Source organism: Leopardus geoffroyi, chromosome B4, assembly GCF_018350155.1.
Source record: "Leopardus geoffroyi isolate Oge1 chromosome B4, O.geoffroyi_Oge1_pat1.0, whole genome shotgun sequence".
Classification (NCBI taxonomy): domain Eukaryota; kingdom Metazoa; phylum Chordata; class Mammalia; order Carnivora; family Felidae; genus Leopardus; species Leopardus geoffroyi.
In genome coordinates this window covers 20,084,505-20,110,359 of record NC_059341.1, presented here as the reverse complement: position 1 = coordinate 20,110,359, position 25,855 = coordinate 20,084,505, and the positions used below count along the sequence as shown (strand labels likewise).

The 25,855-nt window shown below is 38.0% G+C and overlaps 1 protein-coding gene and 1 pseudogene across 26 annotated transcripts in view; both read right to left on the bottom strand.

Moving 5' to 3' along the window:
• MLLT10 (MLLT10 histone lysine methyltransferase DOT1L cofactor) overlaps nt 1-25,855 on the bottom strand; it is a 242,836-nt gene that overhangs the window by 120,238 nt on the left and 96,743 nt on the right. For 17 of the 26 annotated variants that reach the window (XM_045463953.1, XM_045463957.1, XM_045463956.1 and 14 more), the window contains 3 exons: nt 8,553-8,656; nt 6,326-6,419; nt 4,143-4,238 (listed from right to left, as the gene is read on the bottom strand). In XM_045463953.1, the coding sequence (XP_045319909.1) occupies nt 4,143-4,238; nt 6,326-6,419; nt 8,553-8,656 (294 nt within the window). The remainder of the gene's footprint in view (nt 1-4,142; nt 4,239-6,325; nt 6,420-8,552; nt 8,657-25,855) is intronic. The other 9 variants (XM_045463960.1, XM_045463965.1, XM_045463970.1 and 6 more) reach the window with 1 other exon arrangement.
• Nucleotides 15,836-17,029, bottom strand: LOC123590624 (annotated as a pseudogene).

The window sequence follows — 25,855 nt, the reverse complement described above, 5'->3', positions numbered from 1 at the left end:
ATGAAAGACAAAGAATTAAGGAAATATTCCAGAAGGAACAGACTGAAAAGCTGAGGAGACATGACAACTAAACGTGATCCTGGATTGGATTCCGACCCAGAAAAAGTTTCCCCCGTCAGTATGGAGGATATCAGTGGGGGAAATTTGAATGGGATGTGCAGATTAGCTAATGGTTCTGTAAAAAATGTTAATTTACTGATTCTGATAATTGTACTATAATCATGTAGGAAATCCCCCTTTTTATTAAAACTACACACTGAGTAGTACACTTAGGCTAAAGGGGTATTACGTTTCTAATTTATTCTCTAGTAATGCAGAAAAAGAATATACAGAGTGAAAAAGAGGGACAGCAAAGAGGGGAGGGGAGGGACGACATGATAAAGCTTAAAATGTCAACATTTTGAAAATCTGGGTGAGTGGTACAGAGAAATGTGTACTATTTTTCAACTTTTCTCAGAGTCTAAAATTATTCCAAAATCACAAGTCAACAAAATTTTAATCCTTCTGGCTGGCTGCCCAACACCTCAGGATGAAGGATCAAACGAGCATCACTTATAAAATCCTCAGGAACTGCCCTTTTTTAACCAAGTGGTCTCCTGTCACTCTTCAGCCCCACCAAACACACACCCCAGGCATTCTTAACTGCTGTTCCTGAAAAGACCTTGCCCTCTCTTAACTCTTTGCACATGTAGAAGCTTAAAGCTTTAACTTGAGTGGAAGATTTCCAAAAGGAAAGTACACAAAAAAGGAAAGGGGATGACAGGTAGCTCTCAATGCTGAAAACTTTTAAAAAGATACAGAAAAGTAATGACAACTCGGTGAATGAGAGTTTGTCCTCTGAGAGCCACAGAAGTAGCTCAGTTCTCTTCAAAGAAATGAGTATTCCTACAAAACGGTAAGTCAATATCTGTGGTTCACAAAACCCTAACTGCAAACCTACCTCCCACAAACACCCAGCATACACTAACAATATTTATGTTGGCAAAAGCTCCTTTATCTATTGCCAATTGTTAGTAACAGTAAAGTAGTGCAAGTAAGGGGGGTGGAGAACACTGCAGGAGATAATCCCTCATAGCTACAGTAGGGGACAGAACAATTTTCTAGGAAACCTACATGGAAATGAGTGCATTTCCACATAATACATTGTCACTAATGGTGACTTTGCTGCAAAGTATTGTTAAGTATAATACCACACTTTTAACACATCATGGATTAGTTAACATTAATGAGTAGGGAGAGGATGTGTCTGAGGATCATTTGAACTGCATTATCTCAATGCATTAAATAACCACAGATTTCTAAATAAAGACCCACAAATTAACTTTCAGAAAAAAATCCTTTCTGAAGCTGGGAACCTCACAATACAACCACGTATTGCCATGTCTGATACCTTCTCCATTTCCTAACCTTGGCCCACAATCTCACTTCTGTAAACATAAAAATATTAGGCTTAAAAGAAAATTCTGTTTTATAATGAACATTAATAGTCTTAGAGGGTAGGGGCGCCTGGGTGGCTCAGTCGGTTAAGCATCCGACTTCGGCTCAGGTCATGATCTCGCGGTCCGTGAGTTCGAGCCCCGCGTCAGGCTCTGTGCTGACAGCTCAAGGCCTGGAGCCTGCTTCAGATTCTGTGTCTCCCTCTCTCTCTGACCCTCCCCCATTCATGCTGTCTCTCCCTGTCTCAAAAATAAATAAACGTTAAAAAAAAAAAAATTAAAAAAAAAAAAAATAGTCTTAGAGGGTATTCTTCTTAAACAATACTTAAAGATACAAACTGTGTAATGACTGAATTAAACCCCTCCTATACATAGTTTCGATTCATTTCAAACACGTACTTTTGTTCCTTTAAAAATACGTATATATGCCAACTTTTCCATTTGTATGGAAACTGTCCTTTATTCAAAGTTATAACTCACTATTAATTTTCCTTTCTCACAGTTAATATCTAACCAGTATTAATACATCTTGGGTCACACATAAATTCTCTGAAAAGCAAAAACTATGCACTTTTTTATGTTCTCATAGTTACATAAAAAGGTAATTTATAAACTGTTGATTTCATTTTCAAATAAGGGATCTGGATAGCACAACAATCAGTATGAAATATTCTTTATGACCACTTAGTTATAACTTAATACAAAATATTTAAAATAGATTTTAAAATATGTACCAGTATGAAGGTAGATAAAAAATTTCGAAGGGAGAGTGACTCCAACATACCTCATGAATAAGACCAAAATTCACCTCACAATATACAGTATTCTAAAATCAGAATGGATTGTGAGTGCTACCGTTCAATGCAACATTTTATAACAGGGTAAGAATATACTAGATAAACCTACTAGATATTAAAATCTTAAAAGAGATAAAGAGGGATAGAGGATGATACAGTCTATAACACCCAGTCTTTACAGCTGTATTACCATTTAGCATCATACTATAACAAAAAAGGTCCCTTCCCAAATATTCCCAAGGCAAGCAACCACGTCCAACAATAATAAATGTACATATGTGTACCTCCTAGCCTTTATAGATTATCAGAAAAACTATTACAAAATAAAATGTAGAAATGATTTTAAGTTTGACAACAAAATCAAGTTATACTAATCTTATATATGCCAAAAACAAAATGCAACTAGTATTCATATACTAACGAAAATACCAACTGCTAAAATTCATAGCTAAACAGTTTGACTAAATACAATGTTGTTAACCTAGGATTCAACTGTAAAAACACTCATAAAATGAAAATCTCATTCCTACAACAAAAAAGATAAATATAGTCATTAGCACAGTATTTATTAAACACTGTACTACATTTAATAACTGACCATTAAAAACAACCATGACGGGCATATATTAGGATAAACATGGTCATACCACAAACACTTCTTTAAACAAGATAATGCTCATGAAATGGCTGAAGAGAAGAATATCATCAGTAAGACTTCCCTCTTCACAATTTACAATGAGCCCTACCTATATCCCTCATTCGTGGATTAAAATAAGCTTACATAAAATCTCACAGCGCTTCTTAGTAAAACTGCTAATTAAACCCAATCTGCCATTTTCCCATCAGTAATCCAAACAAGACAGCAAAATAGAACCCTATAATTGTCACTATCACAAAACCACCTCATTAAAGAAATCAAGATGAATATGTATACTTGCTGCCTATAAGGTCTATAAAACATATATATAAACCTAACAAATGCCATAAAGGCAAATACAAAGTTATAATGATTATTTCACTCATAACTGAAAACCCAAGTTCAAAATTAAAAATTTAAGCTTTAAAAATGTTTACCTTAAAAAAAGACACACACATAAATTCAAATCAAATCTGTTCCAAAATCCTAAGAATTTACAGACATGAAAAGGTTCCAAACTAGTTTATACCAAATGTTTAAGAGTAGTATTACTTTCCAATTGAAGATGACTTTTTTATCCTCACTTCATTAAAAACAATTCACAGTAGTATCCTTTTCCTATATTGGCAATATAACCTACGAATGATTCTACTGTACTTATTATTAGTTCACTAAAAATTACTCATATCCTATCCTTTAAAATAAATAAAAACGTAAGCAGAAAAAAGGTAAGTCAGAAAAAGACAGATTAGTATCAGGCAAGCTTTTAGTGCTTTATTAAAAGATAAAATATTCTCAAATGATATTACATTTGGCCATTAAAAAAAAAATAATAATAAACCATTAGCAGCACCACTGGGGGAGAAAAAGTCAAGAATATACAGAACTTCAAAACTGTTCCATTATAAAGTGAAAAAGATGATGAGATTTTTACTTACATGTGAAATAGTCAGTTAATAATGTATAGCCACAAATGCTGAAGTCACCTAAAGATTTCACAAGATGACCACAGTAACACATGCAAGAAATCTCTCTCATGCTTTCGGTCAAGCTGTATTTCAAATTTTCAGTTGAAACAGGTACATACAAACATATTCACAAATATGGCATTATTTTAAACCTACTCTTTGAATTTGTACTCTCAATTAGTCAAAAATTTTCAGTATTTCCATGTCTCAATCCAGCTATCAAGAACTTAATTTTATCTAAAAAAGGGGAAAAAAAACTATTAAGTAGATGTGCTACATATATAGCAACAACAAATCCACTTACTTTTTTCTCTTTCTCATGATGTTTATCCTGAGAGTGAGAGGAAGAATCACTTAAACTTTGATCATATGACCTATTAGATCCCCGTTTGCTCTTTTTCTAAAAAAGAAAATATATATACATACATGTATATGTATATAAAAAATTTTTAAATAATCTTTCTGTTAGGCTTAAACCAATTCAAGTGTGCAGTATTTAAAAATGTCTACTGAAGTAAAAACAAAAACAAAAAAACAAAACAAAAAAAAAACCACCTTGCTATTTCAAACTATATAATCCAGTTTAGACACCATCTATATGCTGTCTATTGCATTATAAAGGAAAATCTAAACCTAAATTCAACATTAATGCCATATTTTTGTACATTTATGAAAATGTGTGAAAATAGATTATATTTTCAAATAAGCAGGAGCTTATTTGTCACTTTATCACAAAACCACCTCTTAAAAGAAATCAACTATAATTTTTCATTGTCTTCTTTAAAAAAGAAAAGGAGTTCCAACCAAAACAGAGAATGCCATACTGAGGAAGGATGCCAAGACTAGAAGAAAAGAAAAGAAAATATTTGAAGAGTTACTTGTCTGCCGCACTAGAAAAAGCAAGAAGCCTTTATATCTCATACTTTCAGTATTAGGGCATAGTTTTCTAAAAACTTGTCTCTGCAATTCATTAAGAAAAAAATTAAAGGAAATGTCAGCATTGGACCCATGCATTTCTCAAAGCATTAATAAAAGTATGCACATTTCTGTTTAAAATACTTAAACAATTTCATAATAAAGTATGACAGTGAGAGTTATTTGAGGTATTTAAAACTGGGTGGTACCATAACTAGTTCAAATTAGACAAAAATGACTATGAAAGGCATTCAAATTCTATGCAAATGTAGGTTAAATAATCTTATTAAATTATTAGACTTTTCCTCCCTAACTAGCAAATGGGACAACAACATGTCAATAACTAGCAATGAGAAAATTCAATTTACAGACTCTCATAATCCATTTTCATTATTTCTGAATTTTGATCTATATCATCTTCCATTTAGAAAACTAAGATTCCAAAATGCTTTTAACATCTAGAAAGCAAAATTTTCAATTTTACTATCTCAAAATTAGTCTTAAAACACTTCAATATTCTTTGTCCTTAAAATAAAAGTTTTTGATAGCAAGCAATATATTTACACAATCTAAGTATTTTATATGCATGAACCAGAAGAGAATCATGAGCTGATTTCATGAGTAAGAGGCCCTTACTATTTACCTAAAAGAAAGGAATAAAAAAATAGCCCCATTCACAAGGGAAAGTTAATAAAAATATAAACAAGACATTAAAAACAAAGAAGACTTAAACTTTCGTGTACAAATCTGTCATCATTGAAGACTAAAAAAAATAGACACTTAGGACATTAAATATCGATCCTTCAAAGGAAAATGGACACAATATATGTAACAACTAACCAAATTTTACCAACTCAATCATCTATGCTATTATGTAACAGTAAAAATTGGCAAAAATCTAAAATATTCCCAAAGTTGTATTTAAATACATTTTTCTCGGGGCGCCTGGGTGGCGCAGTCGGTTAAGCGTCCGACTTCAGCCAGGTCACGATCTCGCGGTCCGTGAGTTCGAGCCCCGCGTCGGGCTCTGGGCTGATGGCTCAGAGCCTGGAGCCTGTTTCCGATTCTGTGTCTCCCTCTCTCTCTGCCCCTCCCCGTTCATGCTCTGTTTCTCTCTGTCCCAAAAATAAATAAACGTTGAAAAAAAAAAAAAATAAAAATAAAAATAAATACATTTTTCTCAACATCTTCAACTAAGAAGTTACAAAACAGCTTTGTTTCAGTTTTACTATCTCCTAGTAAATAAAAATGAAAATAATAATAGTAATATAGCAAAAAAGATGATTAACAAGTGAGAAAAATCATCAGAGTTAGATTATAGAGTTCTTTATACATGCTTTTTCTATTAAATGTATCCTAACATTTACTATTAATTAATAGAACTTATTTTATAACATTCATCATTATAAATGAACCAAAGCAAAGCAAAATCTTTAAGAATTACTAGATCTTTTAAATCCCAGGAGAGACCATGAAATTGCAAACAATTTCACACAAAAATCAAGAGAAAAGCAACAGCTATTATGCCTTTTTTATAAAACAGAATTTTGCAAGTTCAAGATAAATTCTTACCAGCTTGCTAAAATGGTATTTACAGTAGCCACAGTATTGGACATTATCTGCACCATTACCTTCTTCTTCACAAAGTAGTCCAGCAAACTGAGCACTGAAAATAAAAGCCAAAAAATATATATAAAAATATAATATGTATACATTAAATCTCAAACTACAGTTATGTATATATAAATAAATTAAAACTCACTTCCAAGCATGTAAGGTTTGTAATTAAACCTTATACATCTAAGAGTAAAGGGGCAAATGTAAAGCTTTATTCTTACTGTGATCAAGTACATATTTTTTTTTTAATTTTTTTTTAACGTTTATTTATTTTTGAGACAGAGAGAGACACAGCATGAACGGGGGAGGGGCAGAGAGAGAGGGAGACACAGAATCGGAAGCAAGCTCCAGGCTCTGAGCCATCAGCCCAGAGCCCAACTCGCGGACTGCGAGATCGTGACCTGAGCTGAAGTCGGACGCTCAACCGACTGAGCCACCCAGGAGCCCCTCAAGTACATATTTTTTAAGTTACATTTGTAGCTTATAATAAACTTTTGATCCATCTACCTCTAGTAAGAATGAAGATTTATGTATGTTTTAAACATGCATATATATAAATGTTTAACATTACCAAATAGACATTAAATTGTTTTAAGATACCCCCCACCCATTTTACTTCTTCACTCTATTATCACAGGTACTAACAGAAAGGCCAGGCTTCTAAAGGACTGAAATGACTTGGGATGGGATGTGCCTCATAGATGCAGATTACGTACCGTTACAAGGAAATGCTTCAGTTCATAGAACCATACAGGAGGCAAGATAAACATAAGCTGTGTTTTCCAGTCAAAAACAATAGAAGAAATGGAATCGAATCCTAAAGTTATGATATTCATTTAAAAAAAAAAACCCACAGGGGCGCCTGAGTGGCTCAGTCGGTTAAGCGTCCGACTTCGGCTCAGGTCACGATCTCACGGTCCGTGAGTTCGAGCCCCGCGTCGGGCTCTGTGCTGACAGCTCAGAGCCTGGAGCCCGTTTCAGATTCTGTGTCTCCCTCTCTCTCTGACCCTGACCCTCCCCTGTTCATGCTCTGTCTCTGTCTCAAAAATAAATAAACGTTAAAAAAAATTTTTTTTTTAATTAAAAAAAAAAAAACCCACAAAGTGCTAAAGTTTATAATCATTATCTTGTCAATTTGGCCTTCCACTTTTAACATTCCAAAGTTACAGTAGTATTAGCATATATCTTTACTCAAGAAAGAATTTTCATCTTAGAAAAATTAAGTTCATTAATAACAGAATTTATACAACCAAAAGTCTTTTCCATTCCCCAAAATTAATCTAAAATGGACTTCTTAAATCCATACACTAAAAGCTCAGGAAATAAAGCATGTGTCTACACTGGCTGCTAAATACAGACTATTTCCTAAAAGTAACAAGTCCTTGGATTATTCCCAAACTTTAATTTTGAACTGTTGTCTATCATGTTGAATATTTTATTTTAGGATAATTTTTACTCTTGAAATTTTATGCCAAAAAAGCATCTTAAGTAACTTCTTTTTTTTTTTTTTTTTTTAATTTTTTTTTTTCAACGTTTATTTATTTTTTGGGACAGAGAGAAACAGAGCATGAACGGGGGAGGGTCAGAGAGAGAGAGAGAGACACAGAATCGGAAACAGGCTCCAGGCTCTGAGCCATCATGAGCCATCAGCCCAGAGCCTGACGCGGGGCTCGAACTCACAGACCGTGAGATCGTGACCTGGCTGAAGTCGGACGCTTAACCGACTGCGCCACCCAGGCGCCCCTTAAGTAACTTCTTAAGAAGTAGCCACCAGAATGCTGAGAATATGACAGTGACTGCTTTCCCCCTCTCCCCCACCTTCAAACATGCAGTGAAGAAACACGATCATTGATTAAAATCCTTACTAATATTGCAGGCACCGCACTAAGTTTACCTACATCAGCTCTTTCAGTCCTAACAACAAATCAAAGGTTAGGTAACAAACACCGATATTTTAAACAAAATGAAACTAAATAAAACATGAGAACCAGAATCCACCTATTGAAAGTCTGCTCTGGTAAATTCAATTATTAGAATCATCTTTATTAGAAGAAACTCTAAACACAGAAATCATCCCAATAAAATTCACTGTATCTGAGTACCTAAGCCTTTAATTTACAAGGTATTTCCTTGTACGAAGCACAAGAATTTCGGTTTGGTACGACGACAGAAGCATACTTACCACGTCACGTGGAAAGCCTGCCGACATCCGTGTTTATTACATGTCATGCAAGCACCGGTAGCTGCTTTGCTTTCTCGTCCTTGTTCATCACAAATGTAGCAAGTCTTAGGATAGAAAAAATAAACAAAATTAAGCAAAAACCTTACAAGTGTTTTTATAGCAACGAATCTTAGGGGCACGTGGGTGGCTCAGTCGGTCGAGTGGCCGACTTCAGCTCCGGTCATGATCTCATGGCTTGTGGGTTTGAGCCCCACGTCGGGCTCTGTGCTGACTGCTCAGAGCCTGGAGCCTGCTTTCGATTCTGTCTCTCTCTCTCTCTCTCTCTCTCTCTCTCTCTCTCTCTCTCTGCCCCTCCCCTGCTTGTTCTCTCTCAAAATAAACATTAAAAAAAAAAAAATGAGTTTTACAATTATCTTCAGAAGTCAAGATTAGGTTTACTGTCTAACCTACTTTACTTCAAAACATGAATTCATTTTTTTCTGTCAGTAATCTGATTTTTACCAACATGCAGACATAAACAAGGATAGGTAAACAGTACTAGTGGAACTTCACAAAGACCCAGTCTTCCTTAGGCTCAAATACCCTGCACAGCAGCGAGAATCTTCACAGGCACCAAGGCCAGGGGCCAGGACATAGCCTACGACACCTTGGTCTTAAAACTTCCTCACCAATATTCAACTGATTTCTGGAACAAGAGTGTAAAAAAAGATTCGTCTTTTCCTCTGCTGGAAGTAAGCATATCTACGGGAGTTTGACACAGGAGTTGGGACCTAAGAGACGAAGCATGGTCCTGGATGATGAGCGAAATTTAGGCCATTTCATCTCTTCACAAGAATCCTACTTGAGCTGCCATTCAGCCTGCCAACCTGACAGACTGAGCCTGCGGGGAAGACATTTTCGCTAAGGAGGTCAGAGATGCCCCCAGGAGACACTGACCAATAAACACTGCCACCGACTTTGACTTACATCTCTGGTCCTTTTCCCGGGTAAAAATAGCTGATGAACAGTACCACCTTTTCATGAACAACTCAACTATATAAATGGCAATCTATGAGTATCAGTGTATAATGAAGAAAATTAATCAGCTGACTAGAAGTTGAGTATACAAAAATTAATGTCTACATAAAATCGGTAACACTTTTAAAAGGAAACCAATTTCTGAAGAGTAACAAGGTATAAGCTAGCCAACTTCAGTGGGACCACATATATTTTTAAACTTAGAGAGCTTTCCCCCATTATGCACTGTGGTGCCAGAATAACACAATTCAACAATATTTACAAGAACACAGTTCTCAAAAAAGCCTAGTATCTAGTCAGGTAAGTTAATTTAAACTCCTCTGTTGAAATACAAGGATTCAGACTGAGAGAAATTATTTTTTTAACATTATTTTATTTTTGGGGGCGCCTGGGTGGCGCAGTCGGTTAAGCGTCCGACTTCAGCCAGGTCACGATCTCGCGGTCCGTGAGTTCGAGCCCCGCGTCAGGCTCTGGACTGATGGCTCAGAGCCTGGAGCCTGTTTCCGATTCTGTGTCTCCCTCTCTCTCTGCCCCTCCCCCGTTCATGCTCTGTCTCCCTCTGTCCCAAAAATAAATAAACGTTGAAAAAAAAAATTTTTTTTTAAAGATTATTTTATTTTTGGGGGTGCCTGGGTGGCTCAGTCGGTTAAGCATCCAACTTCAGCTCAGGTCATGATCTTGAGGTCCATGGGTTTGAGCCCCTCGTTGGGCTCTGTGCAGACAGCTTGGAGCCTGGAGCCTGCTTCTGATTCTGTCTCCCTCTCTCTGCCCCTCAATTGCTTGTGCTCATTCTCTCTCTCTCTCTCTCTCTCTCTTAAAACTAAATAAACATTAAAAATTTTTTTTAAAAGATTGTTTTATTTTTGAAAGAGAGCACATGGGAGGGGCAGAGAGAGAGGGAGGAAGGGAGGGATGGAGGAAGAGAGAGGGAGAATGGAGGGGGGAGGGGAGAAGAGAGAGAGAGAGAGAGAGAGAGAGAGAGAGAGAGAAATATTCCAAGCAGGCTTGGCACTGTTAGGGCGGAGACTGATATGGGGCTCGAACTCACAAACCGTGAGATCATGACCTGAGCCAAAATCAAGAGTCAGACACTTAACCGAGTAACCCACCCAGGTGTCCCTAAAATAATTTTTGTAGGGGCACCTGGGTGGCTCAGTCGGTTAAGCATCCGACTTCGGCTCAGGTCACCATCTCACCATTCGTGGGTTGGGACCCCACATTGGGCTCCTCGCTGACAGCTCAGAGCCTAGAGCCTGCTTCGGATTCTGTGTCTCCCTCTCTCTCTCAAAAATAAAATAAACATTAAAAAATTCTTAATTATTTTATACCTCTAACAAGTAAAATCCCAAGTTACAACAAAACCAAACCAGACACAGTGAATAAGAGCATCTCTATCCGTTCAAATTACAAAAACAAAGTATCAAACAATTACAATGGGAAACTGTAACATACATTTTTTAACCTAAAAACGATCAAGAAGATTAAAAAAAGAAAAGACAGAGCAGACTGAAACAGTAACATTTTATATAGCAAAATTCATGGAAAATATGCAAGTGGGCCTTAAAGAATCCCTCAGTTAACTTCCAAAACAGTGAAAAGACACCACCTTTTGACAATTCAATAAAACTAAAAATTATGAATATTAAAAAGAGAGAGAGAGAAGGACTTCCAGACTCCTGGAATGGTGGAGTGAGAGCTCCATGGATCCCCTCTCCACTTCCAAGATTTGGAGGGCACTGGGGAGAGAGTCTCTGAAAATTATCCTAAAGACATGCAGCAAACAGTGGAAAATTTGTTTTTTGAAAAAGTGTACTGAATCTCACTAAGAACAGCGAGAGTCTAGAATTTGAGGCATGATCTGCTCCCATCACCACCCTACCACACACACAGCTTCTTGTGATGGAAATTCCCCTCTGGGTGGGTGTGGCCGAGAAGATAAGGCTCCCTCTCCCCTCAGCTCCTAGTCTGAAGCTATCGTTTTACCCTAGAAGAACCAGTCTCCAGGGACTCTCATCCTACTTACAGCTGGTAGCTCTCACTCATAGAATCCCACCCTAACAACAGGCCACGGGTCCTGAGGCCATTATCATCCCTCCCCCTTTTGCTAGTAGAATGGAAGTTCCATGAGAGGAGGAAATGGGTTGAGAAAACCAGGGGGCTACTATACCCTTTCTTCCTCCCAGCACACTGCTGGAGTACCTGTGTCTCTTCAGGAGAAGCAGAGTGCTATCCCCATCCCCAGTTCCAGAGCAGTAATGTAGAGAGTCTCAGAAAGGCACATGGGTATGGAACATCTTCAGAACAAAGAGCCCAACAGCTTTGCCTGAGAGGACTGACTATGTGGAGAAGCTTAAGGACACTGGCAAAAACACCCTGGCGGAGGGGCGCCTGGGTGGCTTAATTGGTTAAGCGTCCAACTTTGGCTCAGGTCATGATCTCACTGCTCACGAGTTCGAGCCCCGCGTCAGGCTCTGTGCTGACAGCTCGGAGACTGGAGCCTGCTTCAGACTCTGTGTCTCCCTCTTTCTCTCTGTCCCTCTACCTCTCTTTCTCTCTCAAAAATAAACATTAAAAATAATCAATCAATCAATCAATCAATCACTCTGGTGGCAAGCAATTAAGACAGGACTGGTAGCTCCAAGGTACTAATAGAAACAAGTAAAACCAGCCTGAAAATTAACAGAGAGAATGAGAGAAAGACCAGAAATAAGGGCCCTTCTAGGATCACATTCATCCCTGGGGGTATAGAAGGCTATGTACATGAACTAGGTTGCACCCACTCAGGAAAAATCCAAGTGGGACTCGAGGCCGATGTAAAAGCATTCCCTAAAGCCACACACAGATCCATCAGCCAATAAGGTCATAAGGCTTTAGTACAACCTATGACCAAAAACTGGCTGAAAAGTAAGTTACTGTGACCCAGAGGCAACTCCTGCGAATCTAGACTTGAAAATAAAATCACACTCATACGTGATGGTCTGAAAGATTGCATGCATGCTTAAGGCTGCACATGTTCGAGAACAACCGACAGAGAGAACCTCAGATCTCCTTAGAAAATAATCTCTAAATCACATACATATTAAGTGATAAAGGGTGAAAATGTAACTAGCTAAAGGGGCTTAATTTAAACACAATCTTTGACTAGTAAGTGGTTTATGTTGATCCACAGGCAACCCTAAGAAGTCAGGCCTTTTTTTTTTTTTTCCCCAGGACATTTGAGCAGGGCCACCTGAAGTTACACACTGTTGGGTAAACAGACATAAGAAAATTAGTCCAGCCAAGTCATTAAACAAATAAATGACAAAACAAACAACATGACCCATAAGAAGGAAGGATCATTCTCCAGAGTGACTATATTATCTAAAATGTCCATTTCAACAAAAAATTACAAGACGTGCAAAGAAACAGGTCAGTGTGACCTACACACAAGAATAAAAGTAGACATTAGAAACTGTCTTTGAGGAGGGACCCAGATGTTAGACTTGGAAGACAAAGACTTCAATCAAATGGAAATACTTGAGTTTAAAAAATTCATTATAGAGGCTCAACAGTAGATTTGAGTTGGCAGTCAGAAAACAATCAACAGACTTAAAAACAGATCAATAAATGGGGCGCCTGGGTGGCTGAGTTGGTTAAGTGGCCGACTTTGGCTCAGGTCATGATCTCTCTCGGTCAGTGAGTTCGAGCCCTTGTCAGGCTCTGTGCTGACAGCTCAGAGCCTGGATCCTGCTTCGGATTCTGTGTCTCCCTCTCCCTCTGCCCCTCCCCCATTAGCGTTCTGTCTCTCGCTGCCTTTCAAAAATGAATAAATATTAAAAAAAAATTAAAAAAAAAAAACAGATCAATAAAGGTGTGCCTGGCTGGCTGAGGGGAGAACATGTGACTCTTGATCTTGGGGTCATTAGTTCGAGCCCCATACTGGGTGTACAAATTACTTAAAAAATAAATAAACTTAAAAAAAAAATAGATCAATAAAGATTATACAATCTGAAGAAGGGACTTCTTTAGATTATACTACCTGAAGTACAATTTCCAAAAAATGTGGGACACCATTAAGTACACCAGCATACGTATGAGAAAACAAAGAGATGAAAGAAAGGGACAGAAACTGAATCTAAAGAAATAATGGCTAAAAATTTCTCAAATCTGGTTAAAACCAATAATCTACAATTCTAAAAATCTTGATAAACACTAAGAGATCCACGCTCAAATTGGTCAAAGCCAAAACACACAAACAAAGATATCTTGAAAGCAACAAGAGAAAAATGGTTCATCATAAGCAAGGAAAACTACAATACAATTAACACCTGAAGTCTCAAAGGAAACAATGGAGGGCAGAAGGCAGCAGGATAAGATATTCAAAAAGCTTAAAGAACAAAACTATCAACCAGGAGTCCAATATCCAGAAAAACTATATTGCATAAATAAAGATGCAATAAGGACATTCCCAAACAAACAAAAACAGATATTTTGTTGCTCCAATCCTGACTAACAAGAAATACTAAAGGAAGTTCTTTAGGCTAAAATCAAGTGACACTACACAACAATTACAACACACACACACACACACACACACACACACACACACACACACAGTCTAAGAGCTCCAGTCAATTTTACCTCAATAGAGCTGCAATCTTTAAAAAATAAATCTAACAGGCCAATTAATAAACACACATAAAAGGCTCTAACAAAGGTAATTATACAGAAAAAGATAAAAGACAGTATGATTAAATATTTCTCATTCTTCTCTTAATTCAAAAGGCAAAAGCATAAAACAATGCCCATAAATTGTATTGTTGGGCCTATAACAGAGAAATGTAATATATTTCACAATGACAACACAATTAAAGAGGGTGGGAATAAAGATATATTGGAGTAAGAAAGTAACACCAGATGGTAACTTGAACCCGCATGAAGAAATGAAGAGAAACACAAATGGCAAATGGTATCTAGCAACACACACACACTATATAAATATATCTGTGGTCTTCTTCTCTTAGCTTTAAAAGATAAGGGGAGGCCTCAGTGGCTCACATGATTAAGTGTCCAACTCTAGATTACAGCTCAGGTCATGATCTCATGGTTCATGGGTTCAAGACCCGTGTCAGGCTCTGCACTGTCAGAGCCTGCTTGCAATTCTGTCTTCCTCTCTCTCTCTCTGACTCCCACCCACTCTCTCTCTCTCAAAATAAATATTTTTTTTAATGTGTATTTTAAAAAAGACTATATAGAGCAATCATTATGTTTTAATTTGAGAAAGAGACTCAGAGCACACAAGCAGGGGAGGGGCAGGGGCAGGAAGAAGGGAGAAATTGAGAGAGGGAGAGGGAGAGGGGGAGGGGGAGGGGGAGGGGGAGGGGGAGGGAGAGAATGAATATGAATATGAATATGAATATGAATATGAATATGAATATGAATATGAATATGAATATCCCAAGCAAGCTCCACACTCAGCATGGAACCCGAAGGGGGACTCGATCCCACAATCCTGGGATTATGACCTGGGCTGAAATCAAGAGTCAGACACTCAACTGACCAAGCCACCCAGGTGCCCTAACAGAGCAATAATTTTAACAATATATTATTGTTTGTAGTTTATACAAACATAATATCTCTACTAATAGCACAAAAGGGGGAAAGGAAAGGAGACATATAGGAATGAATTTTCTATATCTTACTGGAGTTAAGTAGATTCTGATAAGATAAATATTGCAAACCCTAGAGCAACCACTAAGAAAATAACCCCAAAAAATATAATTTAAAAATCATGAAAGGAATGAAAAAGGTACACTAGAAAATATCCACTTAAGGTAAAAGAAGGTACTATAAAAGAAAAAGAGAGGACCAAAGCAGCCATAAGACAATGCAAACAAAAAGTAAAATGGCAGGCATAAAACCAACCATATTAATGATAGCATTGAATGTGAATATATTCCAATCAAAAGGCAGAGACTAATAGACCAGATTTAAAAAAAGAAAGTTCCATACACTGTCTGCAAGAGGAATACTTTAGATTTGATAGTACAAGTAAGTTAAAAAGATAAAAAAAAAAAAAAAAAGATATAGTACGCAAAGAGCAAGTATAAGATGGCTGGAGTAGCTATCATTATATCGGACAAAAACAAAAAACAAAAAGAAAAAAAATAGACTCTTGAAACAAAACATTACTAAAGATAAAGAGGAATATTTTATAACGATAAAAGTCAATCCATCAGGAAGATACAATTATAAGCGTAAATGTGTGTATATACATATACATAGCCCCAAGACACATGAATCAAAGTAGAAAAAAGTAGAAAAAAGTAATTTGACTATTTTATTTTTTTAAATGACCTGGGCTGAAACCAAGAGTCGGATGCTCAACCAACTGAGCCATACTAGCACCCTAATATTTTGATAATTTTTAAATATTAGCTATTAGATTAAGAAGAAAATATGCAAAATAACTGAGGATTATTGAAAAATTGTTCCCAAACAAAATCATATCTAAATAAAATGTCAAGTATGTGAATAAAGCTATACTCAAGAGGCAAATTCATAGCCTAAAAAGTTTTCCCTGTTTTAGAAAAGTAGTATTTTAACCGAACTATTTATTTATTTTTTAGTATGACAGAACATTTAATTACATCAGTTTCCCATCAATACACTAGTCATTTAATGATGATTACATTGGCCATTTCCACTGGTTGGCAGGAGGCTCTTCCACTAAAGGCTCCCATGGTTTTCATTATATCATTTTTCCTGCCAGACTTAATTCATTTTCAGCTTGAAGAGTCACCTCTTCCAGTTGCCCACCCTGAAGTTGGTCTAACTGCTTAACATCTGATTCCACTGTAACCATACACATACAAACACATTTGTAATCTGTTCTGTATATTTCCTATATGCTGCATTTTTAGGAATTTGCTCAAGAACGTCAAGAATCTTTGTGTCCAATATTCTTAACCTCTCGTGTGGACTCTCACATACAGCCAATCCCACAAGGCCAAGGGTCTTCTTCAGCAAATCTGCCATGACAGTACCAGGAGGCTCGGGACACACAGCCCTTTGAACCTAATTTTTTAAATTAAAGAAACAGGCCTCATATTAAAAGGATTCTGGGGCCAAATTCCAACCCCACCTAAGCAGTAGCTGAAAGCATCACTCCAAATACAACTTGAACAAGCCACTTAAACTACAAAAATACAGCTCTTCTTGTAACTGAAAGATGTGCTGTTGTGAGGCAACCAAGTAGCCTGAAATCCAAGGGAAGACATATTCTTCCCCCAACTTCCTAAGAAGCACAAAATGTTCAGACTCTCCACCACTGATACAGCAAGAAAGGGAAGACATGGAGAAAGACATGCATGTAAGAAGAAATCAGCTAAAATTTTAATACATTGTTGTTAAAGGCTGATTGAGGGCTAATATGATACTGCAGAACCACTAGAACCACTGATGAAAGAGTTCTCACTCACTCACAGTGATGGTAAGATATGAAATCCTACCTCTCACCCAAACACTCCTTTCAAAAGCATCTGGGGGACTGGAGCAAGCCCTGTCACATCCAAGACATGGGTAAGGCCCACCATGACTAGGAATACAAAGGAAAAACTCTTTACACCTAGGCAAGGGGCAGGAAAAATTCTCAAACCCAAATTCCCAACCCTGTTAGTAATAAAATTAAGAGGTCTTCTAGTGCTGGGGGTAGAAGCAGAAAGTTCTCTTCCTCACAAGTCTTTCCAAAGACACAAATATAAGTCTGCCATGGTGAGGAGGAACGGAATGGTGAAACTGTGAGGCCCAGACATACAGGGCCTACCAAAGAGAGAGGGTGGACCAAAACAACAGAGAAATCCCAAGCCCAAAACATCAAATAACAAACAACGGCAATCTAACACTAAGGGAGAAACAAAAGCATACCAGGAAGAAACTTAGCGTGTCTGACTCAATATTGTTTCTATTTCCCTTGCTGCCATGACCTAAAACAGAAACTTCTGCTTAGCCCTGCACATAGGAATGTTACAGCTAAGATTTGAAAAAAACTGCTTTTTAAAATCCAAAATCTACCTCACCCGAGGAGACAGAGGAGATAAGGAAGTACATAAATGACTATGCTGTGTTTAAGATTTACAGGAACAACATGACCAGATTCCTATACACAACAACAAACTGACCAAGAACAATGAAGTTACTTGACCTTCCTTGATGTCTACAGGTATCAGTCGCCTTTTGACTCCAACTCCCTCCCACTTTCCCCCTCTTCTTAACATAAAAGAAGCTCAGGGGCGCCTGGGTGGCGCAGTCGGTTAAGCGTCTGACCTCAGCCAGGTCACGATCTCGCAGTCCGTGAGTCCGAGCCCCGCGTCGGGCTCTGGGCGGATGGCTCAGAGCCTGGAGCCTGTTTCCGATTCTGTGTCTCCCTCTCTCTCTGCCCCTCCCCCGTTCATGCTCTGTCTCTCTCTGTCCCAAAAATAAATAAAAACGTTGAAAAAAAAAATTTTTTTTTAATAAAAAAAACATAAAAGAAGCTCAAATCTCTAGCTGAGGAACTGGCTCTTTGGGACAACAGTCTGCCATCTCTTTGGTCTGCTGGCGTTCAGTATCAAGTCTCTTCTCTACATCCACATCTTGCCTCTTGACTCACTGGCCTGTCACACAGCAAGCAGAACAAACTTGGGACTTAAAAGTGTGGTAAAGAAACCACCCTCTGTGGCACTGGTGAACAGATACAGCTAAACGCTGGGGGTGGAACACAAACACTGTGAAAGCAAAGAACCTAATACTCCAGGGCTCCTGGGTGGCTCAGTCAGTTAAGCGTCTGATTCTTGATTTCACCTCAGGTCATGCTCTCGCAGTTCATGAGTTTGAGTCCCTTAGGGTGAGCCCCGCTTTGGGTGAACCCCGCTTCTCTCTCTCCCTCCCTCCCCTCCAAAAAAAACCCCTAATACTCTGGCCTTCCACCTAAACTTATAGTATCATTAGAAGACGACCAAGGGGCAAGGCCACCCCAATGGGCTCAGAGGACAGAGCATCAAGCCACACAGAATTATTCTCAATCTTAGAACCTAAAAACTGTCCTGTTGAGTTACAAACCTGCTTTGCTTTAGTCCAGTTACCCCTTTTTGCCTTCTAACTTCTCCCTTTTAAAATGGGACTATCTATACTACACCTATCCTACCACTGTATCTTAGAAGCAGACACCTTTCCTATATTTCACAGGGTCACAGATGGAAAGGAATTTTGCCTCAGGATTGACCATACCCAGAATTTCACCCACATCTGATTTACATGATTCAGAATGAGATTTGGAACAATCTCATTGAGATTATTAATACTTAGATAAAATTCTGAATTTAAGAGTTGATGCTAGAATCAATTAAGACTTTGAGAGATGATAGGATGAAATAAAAGTATTTTGCATGTGGTAAGAACATGAAGGCGGGGAGATTACTATGTGTTGAACTGTGTCCCTGAAAAAAGGTATGTGAAGTCCTAATAACCCCAGTAACTCAGAATGTGACCTTATTTGGAAAAAGGGTCACTGCAGATATAATTAGTTAAGATGAGGTCACACTGGGGTAGGACAGGCCTCTAACTGAATATGACTGGTCCTTATAAGAAGATGGCCACTTGAGGACACAGAGGCAATGAAAGAACAGTGGGGCCAAAAAGCAGAGACTGGGGTGATAAATCCATAATCCAACGAATGCCATGGATTTCCTGTCACCACAACAGGCTGGAAGAGAGGCACAGAACTGATGCTCCCTCACAATTCTCAGGAGGAACCAATGCCAATAACTTAATTTCAGACTTTTAGCTTCCATAACTGTGAGAGAATGAACTTCTGTTGTTTTAAGCCACCCAGTTTGTGGTACTTTCTTAAGGCAGCCCTAGGAAACCAATACAGAGGCTGTATGAAAAACTGGCTAGGAGTTGGTTATGTTTTGGAGTTGGGTGATGAACTAGAAGGGATGGGAAGTAGTTTCATTCTATTATTATTTTCTACATATGACAATTTCCAAACCAAATACTTATATTGTTATAATATGTAGAATAAAAACGAAAACTTCACGTAAGCATAATTTAAAAAGTTAGAAAACATTAGAATAATAAAATTAGACATAAAGCCTAAAACTGTTCTTTATTATTAGGCACAAAACAGATCCATCAAGAGCTTAGATAAAGGTAAAAACCCCAATGAAATGTCTATGTGAAGAAAACCCAAAAGAAATGAGGTGACACAAAAAGTATTCAACACATTCAAAAAAGTAAATTAATTTGTAAAGAAAGCATCAAAATTATTTTATACTGTTATAAAGATCTATATGCCCCCAATATCACACAGCACACCGATTTAGTAGCCTACTTTCAAACCAGACTTTTTGCAGCTAAGATATATTGCTTTGTTACCTCATCCTTGTGGAGGAGAGGAGGTAGATACAAAAGGTACCTGGCTTATCCCCTAAAAAAAAAAAAAAAAAAAAAGTCACATGCTGTGTTAACTGGGGATTTGGGTAGTCACAATTTCAAAGCAGGCCAATGCTTTGAACTTTCAAAGGGAAAAACAAATCAGACCCATCATGGATTTAAAAAAATGGCAAACTGTATTCTACAACTTTGTACCTAGAGAAAAATCCCCCCCAGCAATAGTAACCTGATGACAATCAGAACTTGTTGCTAGGCACTCTACTTCTCTTTGACACTATTTCATGGTTTTCTATTACCTGGCGCTGCTGACATTACCGTTGGGTGATGAAATCTCATTATTCTAATTTCAGACCCAAATGTATCCTTATCATTTTCTTCATAGATGTCTTATTTTTTCCTGTATCTGGCATCTCTGATCATCTTATTACTCCTTGTAATTATAAATATGTACATGATATTTATATGATCCTGTAAAATAAAACTTCAAGTTTTCCTTCTCTTAAAATACTACTATAAGCTATGGGTCTCCCAACTTACATGACCTCCCCATTTCCATCCTCTCTCTTTGAACCTGCATATTCTACTGTCACCTTGCCATTTCCCTTTCTAACAAGTTAATAAATTTTGACTTGCACTGAATATAATTTGGTCTAATAAAAATATTTCTGACAGAACAGAAGCCTGATCCAGCAGTAGGGAAGATAACCATGAAAAAGCCTCCATGCTGCAGGATGGATGAAGGCAGAGACCAGTCTGCTATAGTCCGATACAATACGATATGATGCGATACGATACAATATAATATCAGTTTTTCCATAGCTGTGGAAAAAATACTGTCAACATATCCAGATATGCAATTCAACCATTCTTTTCTTCATGAAAAAAGAATGGACCATGTGTGTACTCTTGCACAAAAAGCATTCACTTCTGACGATCCTTACGTATTTTAATTTCAACGTTTTGATTTTTAGTTTCCCTCTTAACAGTCTTTGACAATGAGCAGTCATTTTCATCCTACATGTAACTTTGAAAACTGCAAGAGAAGTTGTATCACTTTGCCTTATAGGTCTCACAACATGCAGAAAATAATTAGATTTTAACCACCTATGGAGAAAGAGCCAGAGTAAAGGGTTACTCTGTCCATTTTCTGGAGCTTGCTGAATGATTTTGTAAATGTGATGTGTACCTTCCTTAGTCCCAGGTAGCTGCTCTGTGCTCAAGTGTAGAGATTAGTGTATAAAACAAGAGTAACACTGTTAATTGGTGCATACTCTATACAGCTGACCCTTGAACAACAAGGGGATTAGAAGCATCGATGATCCCCCATGCAGGTGCAGGTATAACTTCTGACTCCCCAAAAACTTAACTACTAACAGCCTACTGTTGACCAGAAGCCTTACCAATAACATAAAGAGCAGATTAACACATATTTTGCATGACGTATGTATCACATACTGTATTCTTATAATAAAGTAAGCCAGATGAAAAGTGTTATTTAAAAAAATCCTAAGAAGGGGGGCCTGGGTGGCTCAGCAGGTTAAGCATCTAACTTCGGCTCAGGTCGTGATCTCATGGCTCATGAGTTCAAGCCCTGCATCAGGCTCTGTGCTGACAGCTTAGCCTGGAGCCTGCTTTGGATTCTGTGTCTTCCTCTCTCTCTCTCTCTCTCTCTCTTCCCCTTCCACACTTGTGCTTTCTCTCTCAAAATATGAATAAACATTAAAAAAAAACTTTTTTCAAAAACTCACAAGAGAAAATACATTTAGGTGCTGTACCGTACCACGCTGATCGGACGAAGTCTGCATGTAAGCGGACCTGCAGAGTTCACACCTGTGTTATTCAAGGATCGGCTCTAACCCTATATACCTTAATTACTTTGCAAAGATCCCATTTTTAATCACCTTGTGTACTGCCACCCCAAAAAAACTATACGGTGTAACTGTGTATCTATGAATATTTTATGGCACCAAAATGAAGACAAAGTGAAAAAAATACTTGTGGTATATACAAACAAAAATTTGTTATCACTATTTAAAGAGGTCATAACTTTAGAGGCTCCTGGGCAGCTCAGTGGGTTAAGTGTCCGAATCTGGGGTTTCACTCAGGTCATGGTCTCACAGTTCTTGAGTTTGAGCCCCACATCAGGCTCTGTGCTGACAGTGCAGACCCTGCTTGGGATTCTTCCTCTCCCTCTCTCTCTGCCCCTCCCCAGCGCACACTGTCTCTGTCTCTCTCAAAATAAGTACACCTAAAAAAAATAAAAAGAGTACATAACTTTAGAATGCCTAACAGTTTAAGAGCTAAATGGGCAAAAACAGACACAAAAAGAAATATTATTCTGACAACCTGACAAGTAATCAAAAATTCAAATAACTGGATATCATTTATTATCAAACTGGCAAATGTAGAATATGATTTTAAAAATGAATACAGACAATGGTGTGGTAAAAATGGCATTTTCATAAATTATTAGCTATACAAATGTGGAAAACAAACAGGCAATCTTATCAGAACCTTACAAACAGGTATAATCTATGACACAATAATTCTAACTCTAGAGTTCTAGCCAAAGGAAATCAATCTAAACACAGACTAAAAGGGTTGGTGAAGCAAGATTCTTGTCATGCTTTAAATTACAACAGAAAAATAGCTAGGTAATGTGGGAATGGTTAGGAAAATTATGACATAAACATCATAGTTAAGAGTCATCCAGGGGCACCTGGGTGGCTCAGTTGGTTAAGCATCCAACTTCGACTCAGGTCATGATCTCACAGTTCATAGGTTTGAGTCCCACATCGGGCTCTGTGCTGACAGCTCAGAGCCTGGAGCCTGTTTCAGATTCTGTCTCTCCCTCTCTCTCTCTGCCCCTACCCCGCTCACACTCTGTCTCTCAAAAATAGTAAACATTAAAGAAAACAAGAAAAAAAAAAAGTCATCCAAAGAGAAGAGCCAAGAATAAAATCTGTATATTTGGCATTATTATAACTCATACTTACAGATTTTTTAAATGCCAAATATTTAAAAATGTTTATACATTTAAAATGTATTATTTTTAAATACATCAATTATTAAATCAATCATTTAATTATTATTCAAGGTAATCTAAAATTTGGTAATCCTATGACAGGGAAGCAGAGAATCTGAGTATCAAGAAGTATTCTTATAATCCTTCAGAAAGTATATGTAAAACATTTTGTTATAGTTCAGATGTATATTACTCTGTAGAAAGAATTCTTACATTTTATCAGAATCCCAAAGACCCAAAAAATGTAAAGAAGCACTAGTTTAGAAAAATCGGACATGCCTTCAAAGTGTCTTCCTGGACACCTGGTACACTTTGCTAAGATTTACTATTTTTTTTTTTTTCCAATGTTTATTTATTTTTGGGACAGAGAGAGACAGAGCATGAACGGGGGAGGGGCAGAGAGAGAGGGAGACACAGAATCGGAAACAGGCTCCAGGCTCTGAGCCAGCAGCCCAGAGCCTGACGCGGGGCTCGAACTCCCGGACCGCGAGATCGTGACCTGGCTGAAGTCGGACGCTTAACCGACTGCGCCACCCAGGCGCCCCGCTAAGATTTACTATTTTAAAATCAAGCAACTCAGGGGCATCTGGGTGGCTCAGTCGGTCAAGCATCCATCTCTTGATTTCGACTCAGGTCATGATCTCACAGTAAGTGAGCCTCACATCCGGCTCGAGCTGACAGTGCAGCGCCTGATTGGGATTCTCTCTCTGCCCCCTCCCCTGCTCTCTCTCTGAAAAAAAAAATAAACTAAAAAACAAAAGTTAAAAACAAACAAACAACTCAAATAGATCAGTTTACTCAGTTTTATTCAGCATGATTCCATGCTGTCATAGAGTATACTAACAGTTTATGCCCTAATTCCATATGCTAGTGTTATATAATGAGAAAAAACATCCCAACATACAATTGTCCCTGGATCTGTTTTTTACGAAGTCATCAGGTGACCTTAAATCATCTCTTTTTAAACCTGGTCAAAACTCCTTTCTTTTTTAAAATTTATTTATTTATTTGGGGAGGGGGTGTTATTTGGGGAGGAAGTGGGGGGGAGAAGAGAGAGAGAGAGAAAGAGAGAGAGAGAGAGAGAGAGAGAGAAAGAGAGAGAATGAATGCCAAGCAGGCTCTGCGCTGTGAGCAAGACAGGGGGCTCAATTCCACGGACCTGAGAGATCATCACCTGAGCTGAAACCAAGAGTCATATGTATAAATTAAATGACTGAGCCACCCAGGCCCTCTGGCCAAAAACTCCTTTGTGAATTATTAAACACAATTTTAATTTATTGCAAAAAAAAAGATAGAAATTCTCAAGAAGGTTATGCAGAACACTACACTATTTTATAAAATTAAAGAATTAGCATATGCAATTTGGCACAGGTACATCAGGAACAGTTTATAGGCTTTTTTACCTAGTTGTTTAAATAGAATATTTACGAGACATGAAGGTAAACAAGAGCACCTAAACTCCGGCGTCTTTTGTAGAAACTAACTGTGCTCAATTGTTTTTAATTTTTTATTATTATTTTTCTTTTTTAAGTTTATTTATTTTTGAGAGAGCAAGAGAGACAGAGACACCACACATGAGCAGTAGAGGGGCGGGGGGGGGGAGAGGGAGAGAGGGGGAGAGAGAGAGAACCCCAACAGCCTCCATGTTGATAGTGTGGAGCCTGAAGGGGTTCAATCAAAGAACCATGAGATTGTGATCTGAGCCAAAATCAAGAGTCCAATGCTCAACTGACTGAGCCAAGTGCTATTATTTTTCTTATTTTAGAGAGAGACAAGGTGTGAGAGTGGGGGAAAGGGACAGAGGGGAAGACAGAAGGAGAGAAAGAAGAGAGAGAGGAAGGGAAGGGAAGGGAAGGGAAGGGAAGGGAAGGGAAGGGAAGGGAAGGGAAGGGAAGGGAAGGGAAGGGAAGAGAATCTTAAGCAGGCTCCACACCCAGCATGGTGCCAGATGCCACCAATGCTGGGATTCACGACCTGAGCCAGTATCAAGAGTTGGACACTCAACCGACTGAGCCACCCAGGCTAATGATGGAATGGTAACTAGGCATCTATGTTTTTCTAGGTGAAAATGGCTTCGAAGCCCAAGTACCTAGACCATACTTACTCTGTTAAAAATTTAGAACTTGGACACTGAGTCAAGTTACCTGTAGGAAACTCAGATAAAATGAGACACGGAATTAGAGATGATGTGGAAACAAAAACAGACCACAGACAGAAAAGAGACCGTAGGACCCTCACCAAAGTTGGATGGATGGTAGTCAGCCTGTGACTTTCTAGTTCCAGGTCCAACTCCCCACATATGTTGCAGGAATACCTACTGTACTGGCCTTACAGCCAACCCTATTTGTACTTTAGCTGGTTTCAGTCAATTTAATTTCTGACTAGGATAAAGTTTTTGATCTTAACTCTAACCCTGTTATCATTTATTTTCCTATGAATAAACCAAATTTCTCAAGTATGACTTGCCTTGCTTTAAACTACTGCCTAGCAATGTAATTTCCCTTTAAGTACAGATGTTAACAGAATCTTATCCTAGCAGATTATACCACAGAAGCATCTATCATCTAGGAGTGCCCAAGACACCAAACAAACATGAAAAAAACCTGATACTGGCAATCTGTATGTTGGTGAGATTATTAAGTTTACTTCCATGAACAATTTTAACTTAGCCACTGTGTATTGGCATTTCCAGTTTAGACTGGACTGCTGCCTTGAAAAGAGGAGGGAAGAAATAACAGTGAAAGAAAGTACACTGCCATTCTTCCACAGTCCTTAATAAACCCTGCTTAATAAAACTGCCTCTGAGCCTCGGAGTTGAAAGAAGGCAATGAAGAATGAGGCTGAACAC